This window comes from Coregonus lavaretus (assembly GCF_964263955.1).
Source record: "Coregonus lavaretus genome assembly, chromosome: 6".
Taxonomy (NCBI): domain Eukaryota; kingdom Metazoa; phylum Chordata; class Actinopteri; order Salmoniformes; family Salmonidae; genus Coregonus; species Coregonus lavaretus.
The window spans coordinates 32599879-32619376 of record NC_139993.1 but is presented as its reverse complement, the minus strand read 5'-3'; the positions used below and the strand labels follow the sequence as shown (position 1 = coordinate 32619376).

Genomic DNA, 19498 nt, shown 5'->3' with positions numbered 1-19498 from the left:
GCCATGTCATTGCTAAGGGGAAAGCTTCATTTCCGCTCCATTGGCCTCCAGCTTTACCTTTGACCTGGGCACGCCTGTTTGGAAATTAATTAAGAGGGAAAAAAGGACCCAAAACAAAATTGTTTGTCAGATAGGAAGTTAGGCTTGTGTTTAGTTTGGGAACATGGCTAACAATATCCTGACCGGGCGGAAGGGATTTTCCTGACCCAATCCAGGTCAGACGCACACAGATTATGTTCTGATCTAGCTGCTGAAACAGCATTAAGCTGGAAAAGGAGTGGTGCTTTATCAAGAAAAAACAAACAATTTATTGATGTAAAAAAAACTAGTATTCATGTATATTTGTCATGTCTAATACGGACAAGGCACACTAAAACAAACCTATGTACAACAATGTATAGCGAAGAATAAAAAAAAACACTTCACAATCCATTACTTAAAATAATGTATATTTTGTGAGCTAATGTAAAATGTATAAAGCACATGAATTGGTCCATATTTAATCCTCTAACATTGGGTCCAATTCTAGTAAGTGTGTCATGAGCACAAGCTCTCAGACTTAAACCTGAGAAGTGTTGAGATTGGAAAGAATGGCATCTTTGACATTTAAGAACTAAGGTATCTCAAGTATTCTGGGACTTCCATTTTCTAGTCCTGTGAGCATTCACTTAATACAACTCCCCCAGACGTAGGAGGATGAAGTCAAATGGAGACTACATCATGAAATAAATGGAGGGAATAAAAAAAATATATAGAATGTTACATTTGAAAACAATCTTTATCAAGTTCATACCGATTTCCCTAAAGGTCCTTCTCATGATTGCTGAGATTGCTTATCTCTCCCTTTCCTCTCTTTGGCAGAACTGCTACAGTACAGACCAGGGAGGTTTCTGTGACAGAGTAGAGAGAGACACAGCAGATCCTGGAGAACACAGCGCTCATTACAACTCTGCTGCAGCTCTTAACCGGTGTACACTGTCACTGAGAATACTAAATGAGGCCACAGCGCAAACAGTCTCCTAGACAGGCTCTGGCCGTACAAAAACACACATATAGGCCGAGAAAATAAAACAACATCCATTATGTGCAGGGTAGTAGTATATAACAAACTAAACAACAATCTAAATTGTTCATTAAAAAACAACTTCACTCCCAAATAGGACTTGCATCAAGCAGAGATGTGATCTCAATCACATTAAATGAGGCTGGGGTGTTGGAGTGGATTAGCTGTAGGTAGGCTATTATTGGCCTGGAGTGGGGGGATAATTCATGGAAGGTACAATCCGGTATTGTTTTAGTCTCTGCTCTAATCCATACTATGTTACGTGACGAAACAGCCTAGGCCTCACCAACAAAGGCAACCTACTTCCCTTTCCCATATCCTCCAGTCAGTAACATTGACATGACTGTATATGGAGAGTCTCTCTCGGCTGCGCAGAAATCAAAGTGTTTTCTGGGCGGGGGTTTCGGTACAGCTCAGATGAAGTTAAAGAGCTGATGAGTCAGCAGCTCAGTGACAATTAGGGTGCACGGCACAATCAACTTCCTCCATGTTTATAGCCCCATGACCCAAATTACAAGCTCTTTGGTGTGCTAGCAATAATTAGGGCCAAAGCAGGCTACAGGTATTTTGATCCAAACACAGTGCAGACTTCCTTAGGATATGGAGTGTAAATGTGATGCTGAAACTGGATTATTGGTCTGTTGCGTTAATTATTGCAAAACAACCACAGTACTGTTTTAACCTCAAGTAGCATTCCTGTCTAACAACAGAGTCCCTTATCGTTGTCCTGAAGTAGGTTAAAATCTACTATTGTCCTCTTCGCTCTGAAAGCATTTCAGCCCATTAAATTCACTACTCATACATATGATCTTCAGGCTGTGTTTGGGAGACCATTGAAAAAAGAGGGGGGGGGGGGGGGTCAAAGGTTGCCCTCGTCCAGCATCTTGTTGACACCGTCGCAGATCCTCTGCAGGTGGCTGCGGTACACCTCGGAGGGGCCGTAGAGAGCCGCCAGGAAGTCACAGTCGGCGAAGTGGTTGAACACGTGGTTGACCCGCGAGTGGCTCTTGGCTGTCAGGTGGCGGTTGATTGCCTGGTGCAGCAGCTCCCGGCACTCGTTCAGGATGGCGCTCATCACACGCCGGTCGAATGTGAATTCGATCTGGTGGAAGCTGACGGCCGTCATGGCCAGTGTGTGGACCTTCTTCCTGGAAAGGAGACGTGGACATTGTTGTTATGCATGATGGCTTAGGTACAGTCGATGGCAAAGGACATGCCATTGCTTTTTTTCCCAGCCCAACACAATGATTGGTTTCATTAAGGCTGGAATAAAAACCAGTGCAAATTACAGCCCTCAACATCCAGGGCTGGCAACCCTAATCAAAGACTATTATACTCCCGTTAAAGATGCACTCCAGGATCTTAAGCATAACACATTTGTAACATCTAGTACGAATTGGATGATGTAGTACACAAAAAAACAGGAACCACTTTTGGCTCATGAGCACCACTTTCAAAATTACTGGCTGAAATTATACAAAAGTTTGAGAGTGCATCTTTAATGCTATCTACAGCCATAATTATTAAATACATAATCAATCATATATCATGTAATCATATAGCATAATCAACCTGAAGCCCTCGACCAGCACCAGTTCCTCCCCGTTGAACTGGTTGTTGCGGTAGAGGATGCCCAGCTTCACCACCATCTTGATGAGGTCCTTGATGATCTTCTGGGCCTCCTTGCGGTTGCGTGTGTACTCCTTGGTGACGCGGTAGAGCTCGTCCAGCACCTCGCTGCTGGTGTCATCAATGAAGAGGTTGGCCACACTCTTGGTGGCCATCTTGCTCATCAGCTTCTTCTGGGCCTGAAGGGCCAGGGTCTTAGTACTGAAGGAGTCCATGATGACGTCTGGAGCGAGGGATGAGGAGAGAGAGAGAAGAGAGGAGAGGAGAGGTTATACAGATGCACACTCACTAGAAATTATGTTTGGCTGCTTTTCCTCCACTCTGCGGTCTGACTCATCCCAAACCATCTCAATCTCTGATAGTCCCACTAAGCCCAAACCTTCCATTCCTGTGGCAGTCCTCATGAGAGCCAGTTTCATCATAGTGCTTGATGGTTTTTGCAACTGCACTTGAAGAAACTTTCAAAGTTCTTGAAATGTTCCGTATTGACTGACCTTCATGTCTTAAAGTAATGATGGACTGTCGTTTCTCTTTGCTTATTTGAGCTGTTCTTGCCATAATACAGACTTGGTCTTTTACCAAATAGGGCTATCTTCTGGTATACCCCCCCCCCCTACCTTGTCACAACACAACTGATTGGCTCAAACACATTAAGGAGGAAATAAATTCCACAAATTAACTTTTAAGAAGGCACACCTGTTAATTGAAATGCATTCCAGGTGACTACCTCATGAAGCTGGTTGAGAGAATGCCAAAAGTGTGCAAAGCTGTCATCAAGGCAAAGGGTGGCTATTTGAAGAATCTCAAATATAAAATATATTTTGATTTGTTTAACACTTCTTTGGTTACTACATGATTCCATATGTGTTATTTAATCATTTTGATGTCTTCACTATTATTCTACAATGTCAATTTTTTTTTACAAATAAAGAAAAACCCTTGAATGAGTAGGTGTGTCCAAACTTTTGACTGGTAGTGTAGTTGAATGGAAACGTACCGTAGTAGGCAATTGTCACATCTATATTCTCTGCTCTATGTCTAAATGTCGACAAAAAAAGTAATAAAATCACTGGACAAGTTAATGGAAACATATCTAGTGAAACCTGATAGTGGATTTTCTTAATGTTTTATTACATACAGGGAGGAAATAACAGATGTTTATCTGGATACATTCATGACAACATATGGGAAACATGTTTGCCTTTTACATTTTTTGTGCCAGCAGATGATCCAAAATCATAAGCCAAAGCACAGAGAGAGAATCTGGCACACATTTTCATTCATGGGCAATAAAGATAAAACACCAGGTAAAAAAAACCTAGGTGTCATTTTAGATTTTGAACTCAATTTCGAATCACACATTAGGAATGTGACCAAAATAGCTTTTTACCACCTGAGGAACATTGCCAAGGTGTGGCCGTTTCTATCTCTGGCTGAAACAGAGAGACTCATCCATGCTTTTATTACAAGCAGGCTTGACTACTGTAATGCTCTCCTGTCTGGTCTACCCAAGAAAGCTATTGGTCAACTGAAAAACATACAGAATGCTGCAGCACGTGTACTGACCAAGACTAGAGCACACATTACACCGGTTTTAAAGGCTCTGCACTGGCTACATTTTACGATTATTCTATTGGTTTTTAAATCAATCCACCATTGTGCACCCCAATACATGTCAGATGTGCTTTTGAGTGGTGTACCCAGTAGGTCCCTCAGGTCCTCTGGCACTGGCCTTTTAACTATCCCAAAGCCTAGGACCAAGAGGCATGGAGAAGCAGCCTTTAGTTACTATGCCCCCAGCCTCTGGAATAGCCTGAGAACCTGAGGGGGGCCGAAACTGTGGACATATTTAAAAGAGATGCTAAAACACAACTTTTTAGCTTTGCTTTTCCTTAGGGTGCTTTTTTTTGTTTCAGTTTGTTGTGTAGTAAAATATTTGTTTTTATTTTCATTGTTTTTGTTTTTTCCTGTGAAGCACATTGCGTTGCATCCATGTCTGAAATGTGCTATATACATAAAGCTTGATTTGATTTGCAGTTCTGCAAAGTAGCCAATGATAGGACTGTCTCTTTAACTACCGGCTGAATACACATTTAGAACACAAAATAGGTTTTTGTGTGAGGAATGGAAAGGGAAGGGGATACCTAGTCAGATGTACAACTGAATGCATTCAACCAAAATGTGTCTTCAGCATTTAACCCAACCCCTCTGAAATCAGAGAGATGCGGGGGGCTGCCTTAAATCGACGTCCACGGCGCCCGGGGAGCAGTTGTTGTTGCGGGTTAACTGCCTTGCTCAAGGGCAGAACAGCAGTTTTTTTTCCACCTTGCCGGCTCAGGGATTCCAACCAGCAACCTTTCGGTTACTGGCCCAATGCTCTTAACCGCTAGGCTACCTGCCGCCTCCGCTAGGTTACCTGCTATAACGTATGTGTGTGCGTATTTGTGAAGAGGCTAGCTCCGAGCTGTGTGTGTGTGTGTGTGTGTGTGTGTGTGAGTGTCTGTGTTGCCTGCAAAAGGACAATGACTCAGAGGAAGCCTCAACACATTGTGGCAGCTCATAAACAATGGGTCAGGGGGCCACAGGCTTTCACATCTTCTGCATTTCCTCTGCCAGATGAGCCCAGGCCCCAGACATTACAGCAGCAGCGCCGCAACAACAGGAACCCAGGAACAACAGGTTCAGCTTCAGCCTGCCTCAGTCCCTAATGAAGTAGGATGAGGTTGCTGAGGTGAGGTTGCAGGTAAGCAGAGCCTAGATCTGTGCCCATCTCTAGCATGCCACACGTCAGTATGTGCCCGTTAAAGAGAAACATTAAATGCTACATTAGTGTCACCTCTAATATATGTCAGTATCCTAGCAATCAATACTCCTTCCAAGATTAAAACAATGTCAAACCTTTATTAAAATCCTAAATGTGATCGAATGCTAATCCGAGTGTTCATATTCACAAACAGCAATATTTGCAATTTGTTATTACTGTATATAGTGAGGGAAAAAAGTATTTGATCCCCTGCTGAATTTGTACGTTTGCCCACTGACAAAGACATGATCAGTCTATAATTTTAATGGTAAGTTTATTTGAACAGTGAGAGACAGAATAACAACAAAAAAATCAAGAAAAACGCATGTCAAAAATGTTATAAATTGATTTGCATTTTAAATGAGGGAAATAAGTATTTGACCCCTCTGCAAAACATGACTTAGTACTTGGTGGCAAAACCCTTGTTGGCAATCACAGAGGTCAGACGTTTCTTGTAGTTGGCCACCAGGTTTGCACACATCTCAGGAGGGATTTTGTTCCACTCCTCTTTGCAGATCTTCTCCAAGTCATTAAGGTTTCGAGGCTGACGTTTGGCAACTCGAACCTTCAGCTCCCTCCACAGATTTTCTATGGGATTAAGGTCTGGAGACTGGCTAGGCCACTCCAGGACCATCATGTGCTTCTTCTTGAGCCACTCCTTTGTTGCCTTGGCCATGTGTTTTGGGTCATTGTCATGCTGGAATACCCATCCACAACCCATTTTCAATGCCCTGGCTGAGGGAAGGAGGTTCTCACCCAAGATTTGACGGTACATGGCCCCGTCCATCGTCCTTTTGTTGTCCTGTGCCCTTAGCAGAAAAACACCCCCAAAGCATAATGTTTCCACCTCCATGTTTGACGGTGGGGATGGTGTTCTTGGGGTCATAGGCAGCATTCCTCCTCCTCCAAACACGGCAAGTTGAGTTGATGCCAAAGAGCTCGATTTTGGTCTCATCTGACCACAACACTTTCACCCCGTTCTCCTCTGAATCATTCAGCTGTTCATTGGCAAACTTCAGACGGCCCTGTATATGTGCTTTCTTGAGCAGGGGGACCTTATGGGCGCTAAAGGATTTCAGTTCTTCATGGCGTAGTGTGTTACCAATTGTTTTCTTGGTGACTATGGTCCCAGCTGCCTTGAGATCATTGACAAGATCCTCCCGTGTAGTTCTGGGCTGATTCCTCACCGTTCTCATGATCATTGCAACTCCACGAGGTGAGATCTTGCATGGAGCCCCAGGCCGAGGGAGATTGACAGTTCTTTTGTGTTTCTTCCATTTGCGAATAATCACACAAACTGTTGTCACCTTCTCACCAAGCTGCTTGGCGATGGTCTTGTAGCCCATTCCAGCCTTGTGTAGGTCTACAGTCTTGTCCCTGACATCCTTGGAGAGCTCTTTGGTCTTGGCCATGGTGGAGAGTTTGGAATCTGATTGATTGATTGCTTCTGTGGACAGGTGTCTTTTATACAGTTAACAAGCTGAGATTACGAGCACTCCCTTTAAGAGTGTGCTCCTAATCTCAGCTCGTTACCTGTATAAAAGACACCTGGGAGCCAGAAATCTTTCTGATTGAGAGGGGGTCAAATACTTATTTCCCTCATTAAAATGCAAATCAATTTATAACATTTTTGACATGCATTTTTCTTGATTATTTTGTTGTTATTCTGTCTCTCACTGTTCAAATAAACCTACCATTAAAATTATAGACTGATCATTTCTTTGTCAGTGGGCAAACATACAAAATCAGCAGGGGATCAAATACTTTTTTCCCTCATTGTAGCAGCTGACCGGCTGCAGATGAAATGTGCCTGCTATGTAACTACTGTGATTTCCACTCTTCTCTGTCTTTTCAAGAATAACAAATCGGTCTCCTTTGAGTGTCAGCGGGAGGCTTCCAAGGGAGTACCCATGTCAGAAATCCGACAAGCTGTCCCTGCAACACTGTCAGAGAGAGGGATACTATGCCCCTCTATTAGTGGATGTAAAAACCGCCACTTTGCCTGCCACATTCAATCACAATGTGTCAATGAGAATCTAAACAGGGTTGCTTTGAGGAGAGACGAGTACATCTCACGACACACAAATAACATCTAAAGTTCACGACTCTCTCTGCTAGAAGTATGAAAAAACATATTCAGTTTATCACAAAACCGGAAAGCAACCTCTGTCCAGTGAAGTCCACAAAGCATATTGCATGTACAGTAACAGACAGTTACATGACCTACAGCATGGTCAACAAGTTCATGTTTCAGACATTTTCGGACCACTAAACAACTACTGATTTAGAACCACAGAGAGTTACCGCAAGTCGCAAAGAAAACAGGAGCTGCATCCATTTCAACTTCAACATCATCAAATCACCTCTGCTTAGTCAAATACAGTGACAACTAAAAGATACCAAAAACTATTTATTCCAATCAACATAAGCTAAATATGATGTGGCTGTCCATGGTTCTGATTTCTGTGTGTGTGTGCGTTCGTGCAAGTAGATGTTGACTCACCCTACTTGTAGAGAAACGCCAATGCCATCCTCCTCTCTTTTATTTTTTGTTGTCCTAGGCTACCTGGCTAAAATGCTTGCTCGCTAGTCTAACTTCCATTCATAGGCAACGTTAGCTAGTTAACGTTAGCCTTCTACATCTAGCTACTGTACATATTGAACTTCCATCCTCTCAGACCAGGGGCACAAAAATGTATGCTCTGGCTGGGCCACCCAAGGTCATTCAGAGACTTGTCCCGAAGCCACTCCTGCGTTGTCTTGGCTGTGTGCTTAGGGTCGTTGTCCTGTTGGAAGGTGAACCTTCGCCCCAGTCTGAGGTCCTGAGGGCTCTGGAGCAGGTTCTCTCTGTACTTTGCTCTGTTCATCGTTCCCTCGATCCTGACTAGTCTCCCAGTCCCTGCCGCTGAAAAACATCCCCACAGCAGGAAGCTGCCACCACCATGCTTCACCGTAGGGATGGTATTGGCCAGGTGATGAGCGGTGCCTGGTTTCCTCCAGACGTGATGCTCGGCATTCAGGCCAAAGAGTTAAATGTTGCTTTCATCAGACCAGAGAATCTTGTCTCAGAGTCCTTTAGGTGCCTTTTGGCAAACTCCAAGCGGGCTGTCATGTGCCTTTTACTGAAGAGTTGCTTCCGTCTGGCCACTCCACCATAAAGGCCTGATTGGTGGAGTGCTGCAGAGATGGTTGTCCTTCTGGAAGCTTCTCCCATCTCCACAGAGGAACTCTGGAGCTCTGTCAGAGTGACCATCGGGTTCTTAGTCACCTCCCTGGCCAAGGCCCTTCTCCCCCTATTGCTCAGTTTGGCGGGCGGCCAGCTCTAGGAAGAGTCTTGGTGGTTCCAAACTCCTTCCATTTAAGAATGATGGAGGCCACTGTGTTCTTGGGGACCTTCAATGCTGCAGAATTCTTGCAGGTTTTTTCTCTGACATGCACTGTCCACTGTGGGACCTTATATAGACAGGTGTGTGCCTTTCCAAATCATGTCCAATCAATTTAATTTACCACAGGTAGAGTCCAATCAAGTTGTAGAAATATCTGAAGGATGATCAATGGAAACAGAATGCACCTGAGCTCAATTTCGAGTCTCATAGCAAAGGGTCTGAATACTGTAAATAAGGTATTTCTGTTTTTTATTTTTAAATAAATTCGCAAAAATGTCTAAAAACCTGTTTTGGCTTTGTCATTATGGGGTAGTGTGTGTAGATTGATGAGGGGGGAAAAATAATTGTATTCATTTTAGAATAAGGCTGTAACGTAACAAAATGTGGAAAAAGTGAAGGGGTCTGAATACTTTCCGAATGCTTTATAGTACTCTCAGGGTACCAAACACTCCAGGATCCGGATCATAAGGGGATATGTGAAAGCATGTTATCTGTATCATGTACGGTTCATGGATCATTAGGTCTTACAGGGGGCATGTATAGGTCTAAAAAGTTCCTAGAATTGCAATGTCATCATGGTTCTCAAAAATGGTTTGTGTTACAAATGTAATAAGCATATCAAACATCCTTCCTCCCAATGAAGTTTCTATGTGAGAATTGCCAGAACAATCTGATTTACCAAAAATATTTTCAGGCTATGCAGGCATGGAATCACCCACAATGGTCATGTAAGATGTAGCCGTGCTTTGTGTCGAGTCTGAACGGATCACCTCACAATCAGCTATTCACATGAAACATTTCCACTGTCTGGTAATGAACAGTATCAATTAGGATTACTGGCTGCTGCAATTTTATCTTTCATCAAGTTGTGTGTTTTTCCCCGTCCTCTCCTCTCTTCTCTTGTGCTGTTGCATAACAGTGGAGGTGCTAATGAGTGCTGGAAACTCAGTTTTGTGTGAGTGTGTGTGTGTGGTACATGCGCACATGGTTGTGCAAGTATATATAGTGTTTGAGTACGTCTATTTTGTGTGTGTGTGTGTGTGTTTGAGCGTGCACATGTGTACAGTATGTATCTCTGTGTGTTTCAAGTTTGAATGTCACATGCACTGTCTCCCTAGTGCGCGCGTGCTGTCGCTCTCTCATCCTCCCACATTGTATCAGGGGTTGTGCACAGCGTCTAATAGGGAGACAGTGCCTTCACTCACAAACCATTCTTTTTTACAGTCTTCTCAGATCTAAAAGAGCCTGCTGCGGGTTTAATAATTAATGTGGCGTCATAAAATGTATCACAGATTAATAATTGATACAAGCAATAAAAAATATAAAAAATTGACCAAGGTAAGAAGTCTGCCGTGACGCCACAGGTGAACCAGGAACAGGGCTGAGGGGCCAAACTCAAACAGTGTGTTCTATTGTAACATTGTAATGATGTTGATTGTTTTCTGCCCAGGGACTACAGTTGAAAATGAGCTCTCTAGCTAAATCTGGTGCAATGGCATGTTGTACATGGTCCCTGACAAATAAACAAATAAATAAAAAATAAAGAGAAGCAATGTCCCAAAGCTATCTCATGTGTCATTTGTCTCTAGTCTGTTGTATATGGTCTACTTTCTATGAAGGATAGGGAGGATTCACTGCCCTTCCAAGAGGACGCGGACAGACCGTTTCAAGTTTCCTAGGTAACAGCTGAAGCTGCCTGGCCAACTGAACTTTGCAGTCTTGTAATCAGGTGAAACATCTCTGTGCTGCGGTTGTCAATGAGTTAACTTCCATCTCCACAGGAATAATCATACATTTCCAGCAGTGCTTGAGTGGCAGAAATCATGACAAACAGGTTCAACGTAAATTAATGTTAAGGAAATGAAGCTGGCTTCCTGGCCAAAGTGGAGCTCAGTTCTCAGTTAGCTGAGCAACCAAACTGTAGCAGTAACTGACCCACTTGGTTGTCAGCCATAGCCAGCAAGTGTAGCAACCTACATACAGTACAGCTGCAAGAGGTAACTCATTCATGGCCGCAATTCATGCAAACTTTCAGATGATCCTATTATCCATATTGTAAAGATGCAATCATTCACATCAGAAATGAAAACTGTCATTCAAAACTCATACTGTATATTAATATTAATCAAACATAAAGGTAATAAAAATCGAATCTTGAGTTGCAAACTATGCCTATATTCTACAATAACGTAGGCTAATTATTGAAAGTCTAATGACATTACACACCTATTGGGCATCCCCTTCCTTGAGCCAGTTCTGCCACCTCCCACCCCTCCACTGTATTTTCAAAGGACTAGATATTATTGTTTGCTATGTGTTTCTCAAAGACTTAAATCTTTATCATTCAGTAAAATACCATTAACTTACCTTTCGTTCAAATCAAACCGGATGCGGGGTGTGAGTAAAGAGACCGCGGAGTACAGTGCTACAATTTGACAATTTAATCTAAGCAAAATCTCGAGTCTTCATTATGGCAATCCATAGCAAATCCATGTACAGCTCCATGAATCGGACCTTCGTCTTTCCTCGAGAAAAGGCTCTTCTCAGTTGACTTAATGTAAATGTATGTACTGTTGTGTAAATATTTGAGTGTTTTCTTCTCTCCCTGTTGTAACCCGACTCCTCTTCACAAAAAGTTTCAAACATGAAGGACTTCGAAATTTCAAGATGGATGTTATTATGGACCAATGGAAGAAACCAGTAAGATTGACCAAACCAATCATACTGTGGGAAAATCCCTTTATCGAGTCAACATCCCCCCTCCCATTCTGTTTCCAGTAATTATCGTAATCTAGCTCCGAAATCCAAGGTTGAGAATTTCCCAAATAAAATGGCATTAGGGGAACAATGAGCAGGAACTATGGAGTGTTGGTTAATGTCATAAAGTCCAGTGGACTACACAATTGTTTAATCATAACATTTACATTTTACATTTACATCATTTAGCAGACGCTCTTATCCAGAGCGATTTACAAATTGGTGCATTCACATTATAGCCAGTGGGAAACCACTTTACAATATGTTTTTTGTATTTTTTATTTATTTGGGGTGGGGTAAGTGTTGGTAGAAGGATTACTTTATCCTATCTCAGGTATTCCTTAAAGAGGTGGGGTTTCAAGTGTCTCCGGAAGGTGGTGAGTGACTCCGCTGTCCTGGCGTCGTGAGGGAGCTTGTTCCACCATTGGGGTGCCAGAGCAGCGAACAGTTTTGACTGGGCTGAGCGGGAACTGTGCTTCCGCAGAGGTAGGGGGGCCAGCAGCCCAGAGGTGGATGAACGCAATGCCCTCGTTTGGGTGTAGGGACTGATCAGAGCCTGAAGGTACGGAGGTGCCGTTCCCCTCACAGCTCCGTAGGCAAGCACCATGGTCTTGTAGCAGATGCGAGCTTCAACTGGAAGCCAGTGGAGTGTGCGGAGGAGCGGGGTGACGTGAGAGAACTTGGGAAGGTTGAACACCAGACGGGCTGCGGCATTCTGGATGAGTTGTAGGGGTTTAATGGCACAGGCAGGGAGCCCAGCCAACAGCGAGTTGCAGTAATCCAGACGGGAGATGACAAGTGCCTGGATTAAGACCTGTGCCGCTTCCTGTGTAAGGCAGGGTCGTACTCTCTGAATGTTGTAGAGCATGAACCTACAGGATCGGGTCACCGCCTTGATGTTAGCGGAGAACGACAGGGTGTTGTCCAGGGTCACGCCAAGGCTCTTCACACTCTGGGAGGAGGACACAACGGAGTTGTCAACCGTGATGGCGAGATCATGGAACGGGCAGTCCTTCCCCGGGAGGAAGAGCAGCTCCGTCTTGCCGAGGTTCAGCTTGAGGTGGTGATCCATCATCCACACTGATATGTCTGCCAGACATGCAGAGATGCGATTCGCCACCTGGTTATCAGAAGGGGGAAAGGAGAAGATTAGTTGTGTGTCGTCTGCGTAGCAATGATAGGAGAGGCCATGTGAGGATATGACAGAGCCAAGTGACTTGGTGTATAGCGAGAATAGGAGAGGGCCTAGAACTGAGCCCTGGGGGACACCAGTGGTGAGAGCACGTGGTGCGGAGACAGATTCTCACCACGCCACTTGGTAGGAGTGACCGGTCAGGTAGGACGCAATCCAAGAGTGAGCCGCGCCGGAGATGCCCAACTCGGAGAGGGTGGAGAGGAGGATCTGATGGTTCACAGTATCAAAGGCAGCAGACAGGTCTAGAAGGACAAGAGCAGAGGAGAGAGAGTTAGCTTTAGCAGTGCGGAGAGCCTCCGTGACACAGAGAAGAGCAGTCTCAGTTGAATGACCAGTCTTGAAACCTGACTGGTTTGGATCAAGAAGGTCATTCTGAGAGAGATAGCAAGAGAGTTGGCTAAAGACGGCACGTTCAAGAGTTTTGGAGAGAAAAGAAAGAAGGGATACTGGTCTGTAGTTGTTGACATCAGAGGGATCGAGTGTTGGTTTTTTGAGAAGGGGTGCAACTCTCGCTCTCTTGAAGACGGAAGGGACATAGCCAGCGGTCAAGGATGAGTTGATGAGCGAGGTGAGGTAAGGGAGAAGGTCACCGAAGATGGTCTGGAGAAGAGAGGAGGGGATAGGGTCAAGCGGGCAGGTTGTTGGGCGGCCGGCCGTCACAAGATTTCATCTGGAGAGAGAGGGGAGAAAGAAGTCAAAGCATAGGGTAGGGCAGTGTGAGCAGGACCAGCAGTGTCATTTGAATTAACAAATGAGGATCGGATGTCGTCAACCTTCTTTTCAAAATGGTTGACGAAGTCTTCCACAGAGAGGGAGGGGGGGGGGGGGGGGGGGGGTTGAGGAGGATTCAGCAGGGAGGAGAAGGTGGCAAAGAGCTTCCTAGGGTTAGAGGCAGATGCTTGGAATTTAGTGGTAGAAAGTGGCTTTAGCAGCAGAAACAGATGAAGAACATGTAGAGAGCAGGGAGTGAAAAGATGCCAGGTCCGCAAGGAGTCTAGTTTTCCTCCATTTCCGCTCGGCTGCCTGGAGCCCTGTTCTGTGAGCTCGCAATGAGTCGTCAAGCCACGGAGCAGGAGGGGAGGACCGAGCCGGCCGGGAGGATAGGGGACATAGAGAGTCAAAGGATGCAGAAAGGGAGGAGAGGAGGGTTGAGGAGGCAGAATCAGGAGATTGGAGGGAGAAGGATTGAGCAGATGGAAGAGATGATAGGAGGGTGAGGTCAAAAGCAGAGAGGAGTGGAAAGAAGGAGGCAGAGTGAAATGAGTCAAAGGTAGACGTAGGGAGGTTGAAGTCACCCAGAACTGTGAGAGGTGAGCCATCCTCAGGAAAGGAACTTATCAAGGCGTCAAGCTCATTGATGAACTCTCCAAGGGAACCTGGAGGTCGATAAATGACAAGGATGTTAAGTTTGAATGGGCTAGTGACTGTGACAGCATGGAATTCAAATGAGGAGATAGACAGATGGGTCAGGGGAAAAAGAGAAGATTAATATTTGACCTCATTAAAGGAAAATATTGCCTCAGTTGCTTAGTTGGGTAGAGAGACAGAAACCGAGAAGACAGAGAGAGAGAGAAAGAGAGAGAGAGAGAGAGAGAGAGAGAGAGAGAGAGAGAGAGAGAGAGAGAGAGAGAGAGAGAGGAGAGAGAGAGAGAGAGAGAGAGAGAGAGAGAGAGAGAGAGAGAGAGAGAGAGAGTCGAGAGTAATTGTAACCAGACACAAGGTGTTTAACAGCAGATATTTTCTGGACAGGAAAGCACAGGTTTTGCCCCGGTTTATGAATTCATGGGTTTAGCAGGAATTCCGGAGGTTATGTTGTTCATTGTGAATCGCATGTTTTAATCAACAATCAACAAGCTCTTTTTTTCTGTTATGGACCTGATGAAAACGAATATAAATAACTCATAAACATTCAAACCAGATTAAATAGGGCTATTTCAAACAGATATCGTAGGTTACATGCATAATCTTATTTATAGAATATCACCACATTCATATAGTTAGTTCATAGGCTACTCTGCAATCCAGTCATCCATAATATTATTGGTTTTTTATGCTTATTGTCATCCTTATCACAGCGCATCCGTGTGGTGCACAGGGGTGTGTTGTACGCTTTACTCGCTGGACGCTCTAGTAGGCCATTAATTAGATGGCAAGCTTGTTCAGGAGCGCCGTTTAGTGGAGTGTTTGGATATTGCCACTTTGTAACCAATAACATACTGTAGCAAACGGTGATACACTGGGAACTCAAAACAACTGGGAACTCGGAAAAATACGAGGTCAAATCATGACGTCAGTGATCTTCAGGTCGGAAAGTCGGAGCTCTAGAAAGAGGCCCGAGTTCCCTAGTTGGAATTCCGAGTTGGATGGCCGTTCAAATAGATTTTTCCCAGTCAGAGCTAATTTTTTTCCAGAGTTTCCAGTTGTTTTGAACGCACTGAAGTTGGAAGTCTGAGATTTCTGAGTTCCCAATTCCGAGTTCCCAGTTGTTTTGAACGCGGCATTACTCAAATTGAAGGCCAGCCGGGGTACTGCAGGCTTCCATTAGCAACTAAACTATCCTTATAACTTATTCTGTGTACGATTTCAAAATAATCGATTCAAGGACATGCATCTGGTGTATTAGGAGCAATTATTTCTACCATGATTGTCGTTCTCCCTTGGAATCAACCAATAGGAAGCTCTATGCAAAAAAAGTACGCACAATTTAACTCGGTGGTCCGAGTTTCCGAGTTGTCTTGAACGCGTTAAATACGTTGTGTGATGACGCGTCGGTGCTACGTGTCTAGGAAGTCATCCAGTCAACATGGCGACGCAACAAGGAGATGTTGATGAACTCTTCGATGTGAAAAATGCTTATTATATTGGCAGTTATCAACAATGTATCAATGAAGCTCAGAAAGTTAAGGTAATTATCTGCTGATAAACCGTTTGTGCAACATGGCTAATAGCTAGTCTTTCTGTAGTGTCGATGTAATACGTTTGGACTGGCTAGCTAATGTTAGCTAATCAGCTAGTAGCTGCTAACGTTAACATCTGTTATAAAAGCAATTCAAGGAATTAGATCATGTTAAATAAAAAACATAACCTACTTGCTATTTCCTCTTTATAGCCATCAACACCTGAGAAGGAGGTTGAGAGAGACATGTTTCTGTACAGAGCATATATTGCCCAGGTAAGTTCATAATTGCACAGATGGAGATATACTTATTGGAATGTGAAATTACGTGTGTAACGTTAGTGTCACTGTGCAATAATTACTATATTGTTTTTATTGTCTAATTTTGAACTATAACTTTATCATCCGAAGATGCTGCCGTTATAAGTTCCATTAAGACACTGCCTGTCAGTATTGTATCAGTTCTCATCTCCTGTATCATTTCAGAGGAAGTATGCTGTGGTGATGGATGACGTCAAGGCGAGCTCCTCGCCAGAGCTCCAGGCTGTCAAGATGTTTGCTGAGTATCGCGCCAACGAGGGCAAAAGGTTTTATTCAGTCAATGTAACATTAAACAGTCAATATAACAACCCACCTATGTAATTAAAATGAAATGCTCTTTGTTGACTCCTTTGGTGGTGTAACAATATTGCTGTCTTTGTTGCTTGTGCAGGGATGCCATTGTGGCTGAACTTGACAAGAAGATGACCAAGAGTGTAGATGTGGCCAACACAACCTTCCTGCTCATGGCTGCGTCCATTTACTACCATGAGATGAACTCGGATGCTGCCTTGAGGACCCTGCACCAGGGAGAAAGTCTGGAGTGGTAAGGACGATCACAGGATACTATTCATGTTTATAGCCCCTGTTATTATGTGTTATGCAATACGTGAATGTCCTTCTTTTTCTGTTCAGCATGGCAATGACCATTCAGGTGCTGCTGAGTTTAGACCGTGTTGATTTGGCAAGGTATGTCTGCTCCACACACCATCTGATTAAATGCCTTTTAAATACTTTTAAGTAAATTTAGTTCAAAGGATTCAGCAAATTGAGCACATGATTCAGTGTTGGTCATATATGGCGTTGTTGACTTATTTTGACACAAAGGAAAGAGCTGAAGAAGATGCAGGAGCAAGACGAGGATGCCACACTGACCCAACTGTCCACGGCTTGGGTCAACATCGCTGTTGTGAGTGTCAGGCCATAGTGAAGACCCCTACATGCTATAATACATCAGTGGAGCGGGCCTCATTGCCCCTCACCTGAAAAAAAATGGCTTTTATTGACAGAGCACCACTCTAAATGGAAAAGTAGTCATCCCTTTAGGACTGAAGTCAACTCAATTTCTGTTTTTCATCTGATCAACAGAAGAAGGAAAAAAAGGACTCTTGCCTTTCCCTTTTTTTTCAGGGAGGAGAGAAGCTGCAGGATGCTTACTACATCTTCCAGGAGATGTCGGATAAGTACTCCCCCACTTTGCTTCTGCTGAATGGCCAGGCTGCCTGCCATATGGCCCAGAACAAGTGGGAGGAGGCAGAGGGGGTTCTCCAGGAGGCACTAGACAAGGTCATTACTTACCTCAAATGCACTCTAATATCAACTGTAGACATATTTCAGAGATTAAGCTGTAGAGACGTCTAGAGGGTTGTTTAAATATAGATGAACACTATTTGATAGCATAACATTATAGGGCGTTACAGTGAAGAAATGTATTGGTACAATTTGAATTAGTTAAACCGATTAGTGGTGTCTGTTGTCTTATCCAACCACAGCAATACAAGTTTAGTGTCATCATAAGCAAAATACTTGCAGTTATAGCAATTGTCCAGTAGGTGGCGCCAAATGCTTACAAAATAAAAATAAAAACCCTAGACCTGCAGTTGATCGAAGATGGGGAAAAGTGGTCCAGAGTATAACCAACACCTTGTTGGGATGTCACAGAAGACTGATCCTTGATTAAATTATTACACATAAAGATGTCACATATTTTACACTTGTTCAGACAATGTAGCTCAGTTGGTAGAGCATTGCGCTTGCAACGCCAGGGTTGTGGGTTCGTTTCCCACGGGGGGCCAGTATGAAAATGTATGCACTCACTAACTGTAAGTCGCTCTGGATAAGAGCGTCTGCTAAATGACTAAAAATGTAAATGTCAAATTGTGATATAAATACACTAGTAATGCAGTTGTTGTATACATATTTCAGAAAATGTGATGAAACGTGTATGAATGAAACGGGGTAATGAGCAAGGTCATACAGTGCATCGAGACATTTCTGTGAGAAACAGTGGGTGTTTTCCAACCTCTTATAGAGTCTGTTTTTCCCCTAACAGGACAGCAGCCACCCTGAGACTCTGATCAATCTGATTGTGCTGACCCAGCACTTAGGCAAAGCTCCTGAGGTAAGATTTTGCATACTTTTTGCCACAGATACTGAGAAATGTTTGTCTCTAGCTAGGTTTAATAATAATATGCCATTTAGCAGACGCTTTTATCCAAAGCGACTTACAGTCATGCGTGCATACATTTTTGTGTATGGGTGGTCCCGGGGATCGAACCCACTACCTTGGCGTTACAAGCGCCGTGCTCTACCAGCTGAGCTACAGAGGACCACGACCAGGTTTGTTTGGCAGACATTATCAAAGCTTTGGAATGACAAAAGGGGGTTTATTCAATTTGCTGATATCTTGCACATTAGTGCCCTTCTCCTTAAACAGCAATAAACTCAGAAGACAAAGTTCTAGGGATAAAGTCTCAAAAAATTCTGCTTGTGATAGTGAGTAAATAATATAATCTTGACTATCTACAGAACACTTTCTTCAATTGGGGTCAAAGTAATCACCAATCAAGGTTATTGAACTCAACCGAGGTGTATATAGATAAGACCTTGTTCTAATGATTTATGATAATGATTTATGAATGTTTTTATATGCATGAACTTCCTTAACATCAATCGGTTATGTATTTGTTGGCAGGTAACCAACAGGTATCTCTCTCAACTGAAAGATGCCCATAGAGCTCACCCCTTCCTTAAAGACTACCTGACCAAGGTACGTGGATTACATTTGCCCATACACATTTCTACTTCAAATCAAATGTTATTTGTCACATGCGCCGAATACAACCGGTGTAGACCTTACAGTGAAATGCTTACTTACAAGCCCTTATTAACCAACAATGCAGTTTTAAGAAAAATATGTGTTAAGTAAAAAAATCAAATAAACATTAAAGAGCAGCATTCTTCCTTGTTACAACCTTAGCTCTCTTGGAAGTAAATTAAATGATTTGATTGGTGAGCACTGCAGCATATCAAGTCTGAGCATTTAAAAATAGTTTGACTTTGATTTCATAGACTTCACTACACCATAATTACCCAATTTAAGAAGTGTAAATCAACATTGAAAAGTCTGGTTGTATCGTTTGTTAAACCAGTTTATTTCAGTCTACAACAGTGTCACTAGTTAAACATTTTCTACCATGTGTAAAATGCTTCTACTTTTTTACCTCAGGAGAATGAATTTGACAGACTGACGATGCAGTATGCTCCCACTGCAACTGCGTGAGACAATGGAGGAATCTGTTTGGACCCCAAAACATTATTAATACTGGACACACAACTGATGGCTCCATGTCTCTTTTTGTCTATCAATATGACAAATGCTAAACTGTATGGATTAAAATTGACTTGCACATTTAGAAATTTGAAGAATAAAAAAATACACTTTTTGTCA

The 19498-nt window shown here is 43.3% G+C and overlaps 2 protein-coding genes across 2 annotated transcripts; one reads left to right on the top strand and one right to left on the bottom strand.

The window, feature by feature from the left end:
* Positions 1-279: 279 nt before the first annotated feature.
* Positions 280-11527, bottom strand: LOC311130765 (tumor necrosis factor alpha-induced protein 8-like protein 1). The gene is made up of 3 exons (XM_084163558.1): positions 11249-11527; positions 2636-2915; positions 280-2211 (listed from the first exon to the last, which is right to left on the bottom strand). The coding sequence occupies exons 2-3, from the start codon at positions 2905-2907 to the stop codon at positions 1923-1925; spliced, it is 561 nt and encodes a 186-aa protein (XP_084019684.1). The 5' UTR covers positions 2908-2915; positions 11249-11527; the 3' UTR covers positions 280-1922.
* Positions 11528-15606: 4079 nt separating this feature from the next.
* Positions 15607-19498, top strand: LOC311130197 (coatomer subunit epsilon-like). Its single transcript, XM_084162894.1, has 10 exons — positions 15607-15738; positions 15943-16005; positions 16216-16316; positions 16442-16594; positions 16684-16737; positions 16876-16957; positions 17179-17334; positions 18101-18169; positions 18743-18817; positions 19277-19498. The coding sequence occupies exons 1-10, from the start codon at positions 15637-15639 to the stop codon at positions 19328-19330; spliced, it is 909 nt and encodes a 302-aa protein (XP_084019020.1). The 5' UTR covers positions 15607-15636; the 3' UTR covers positions 19331-19498.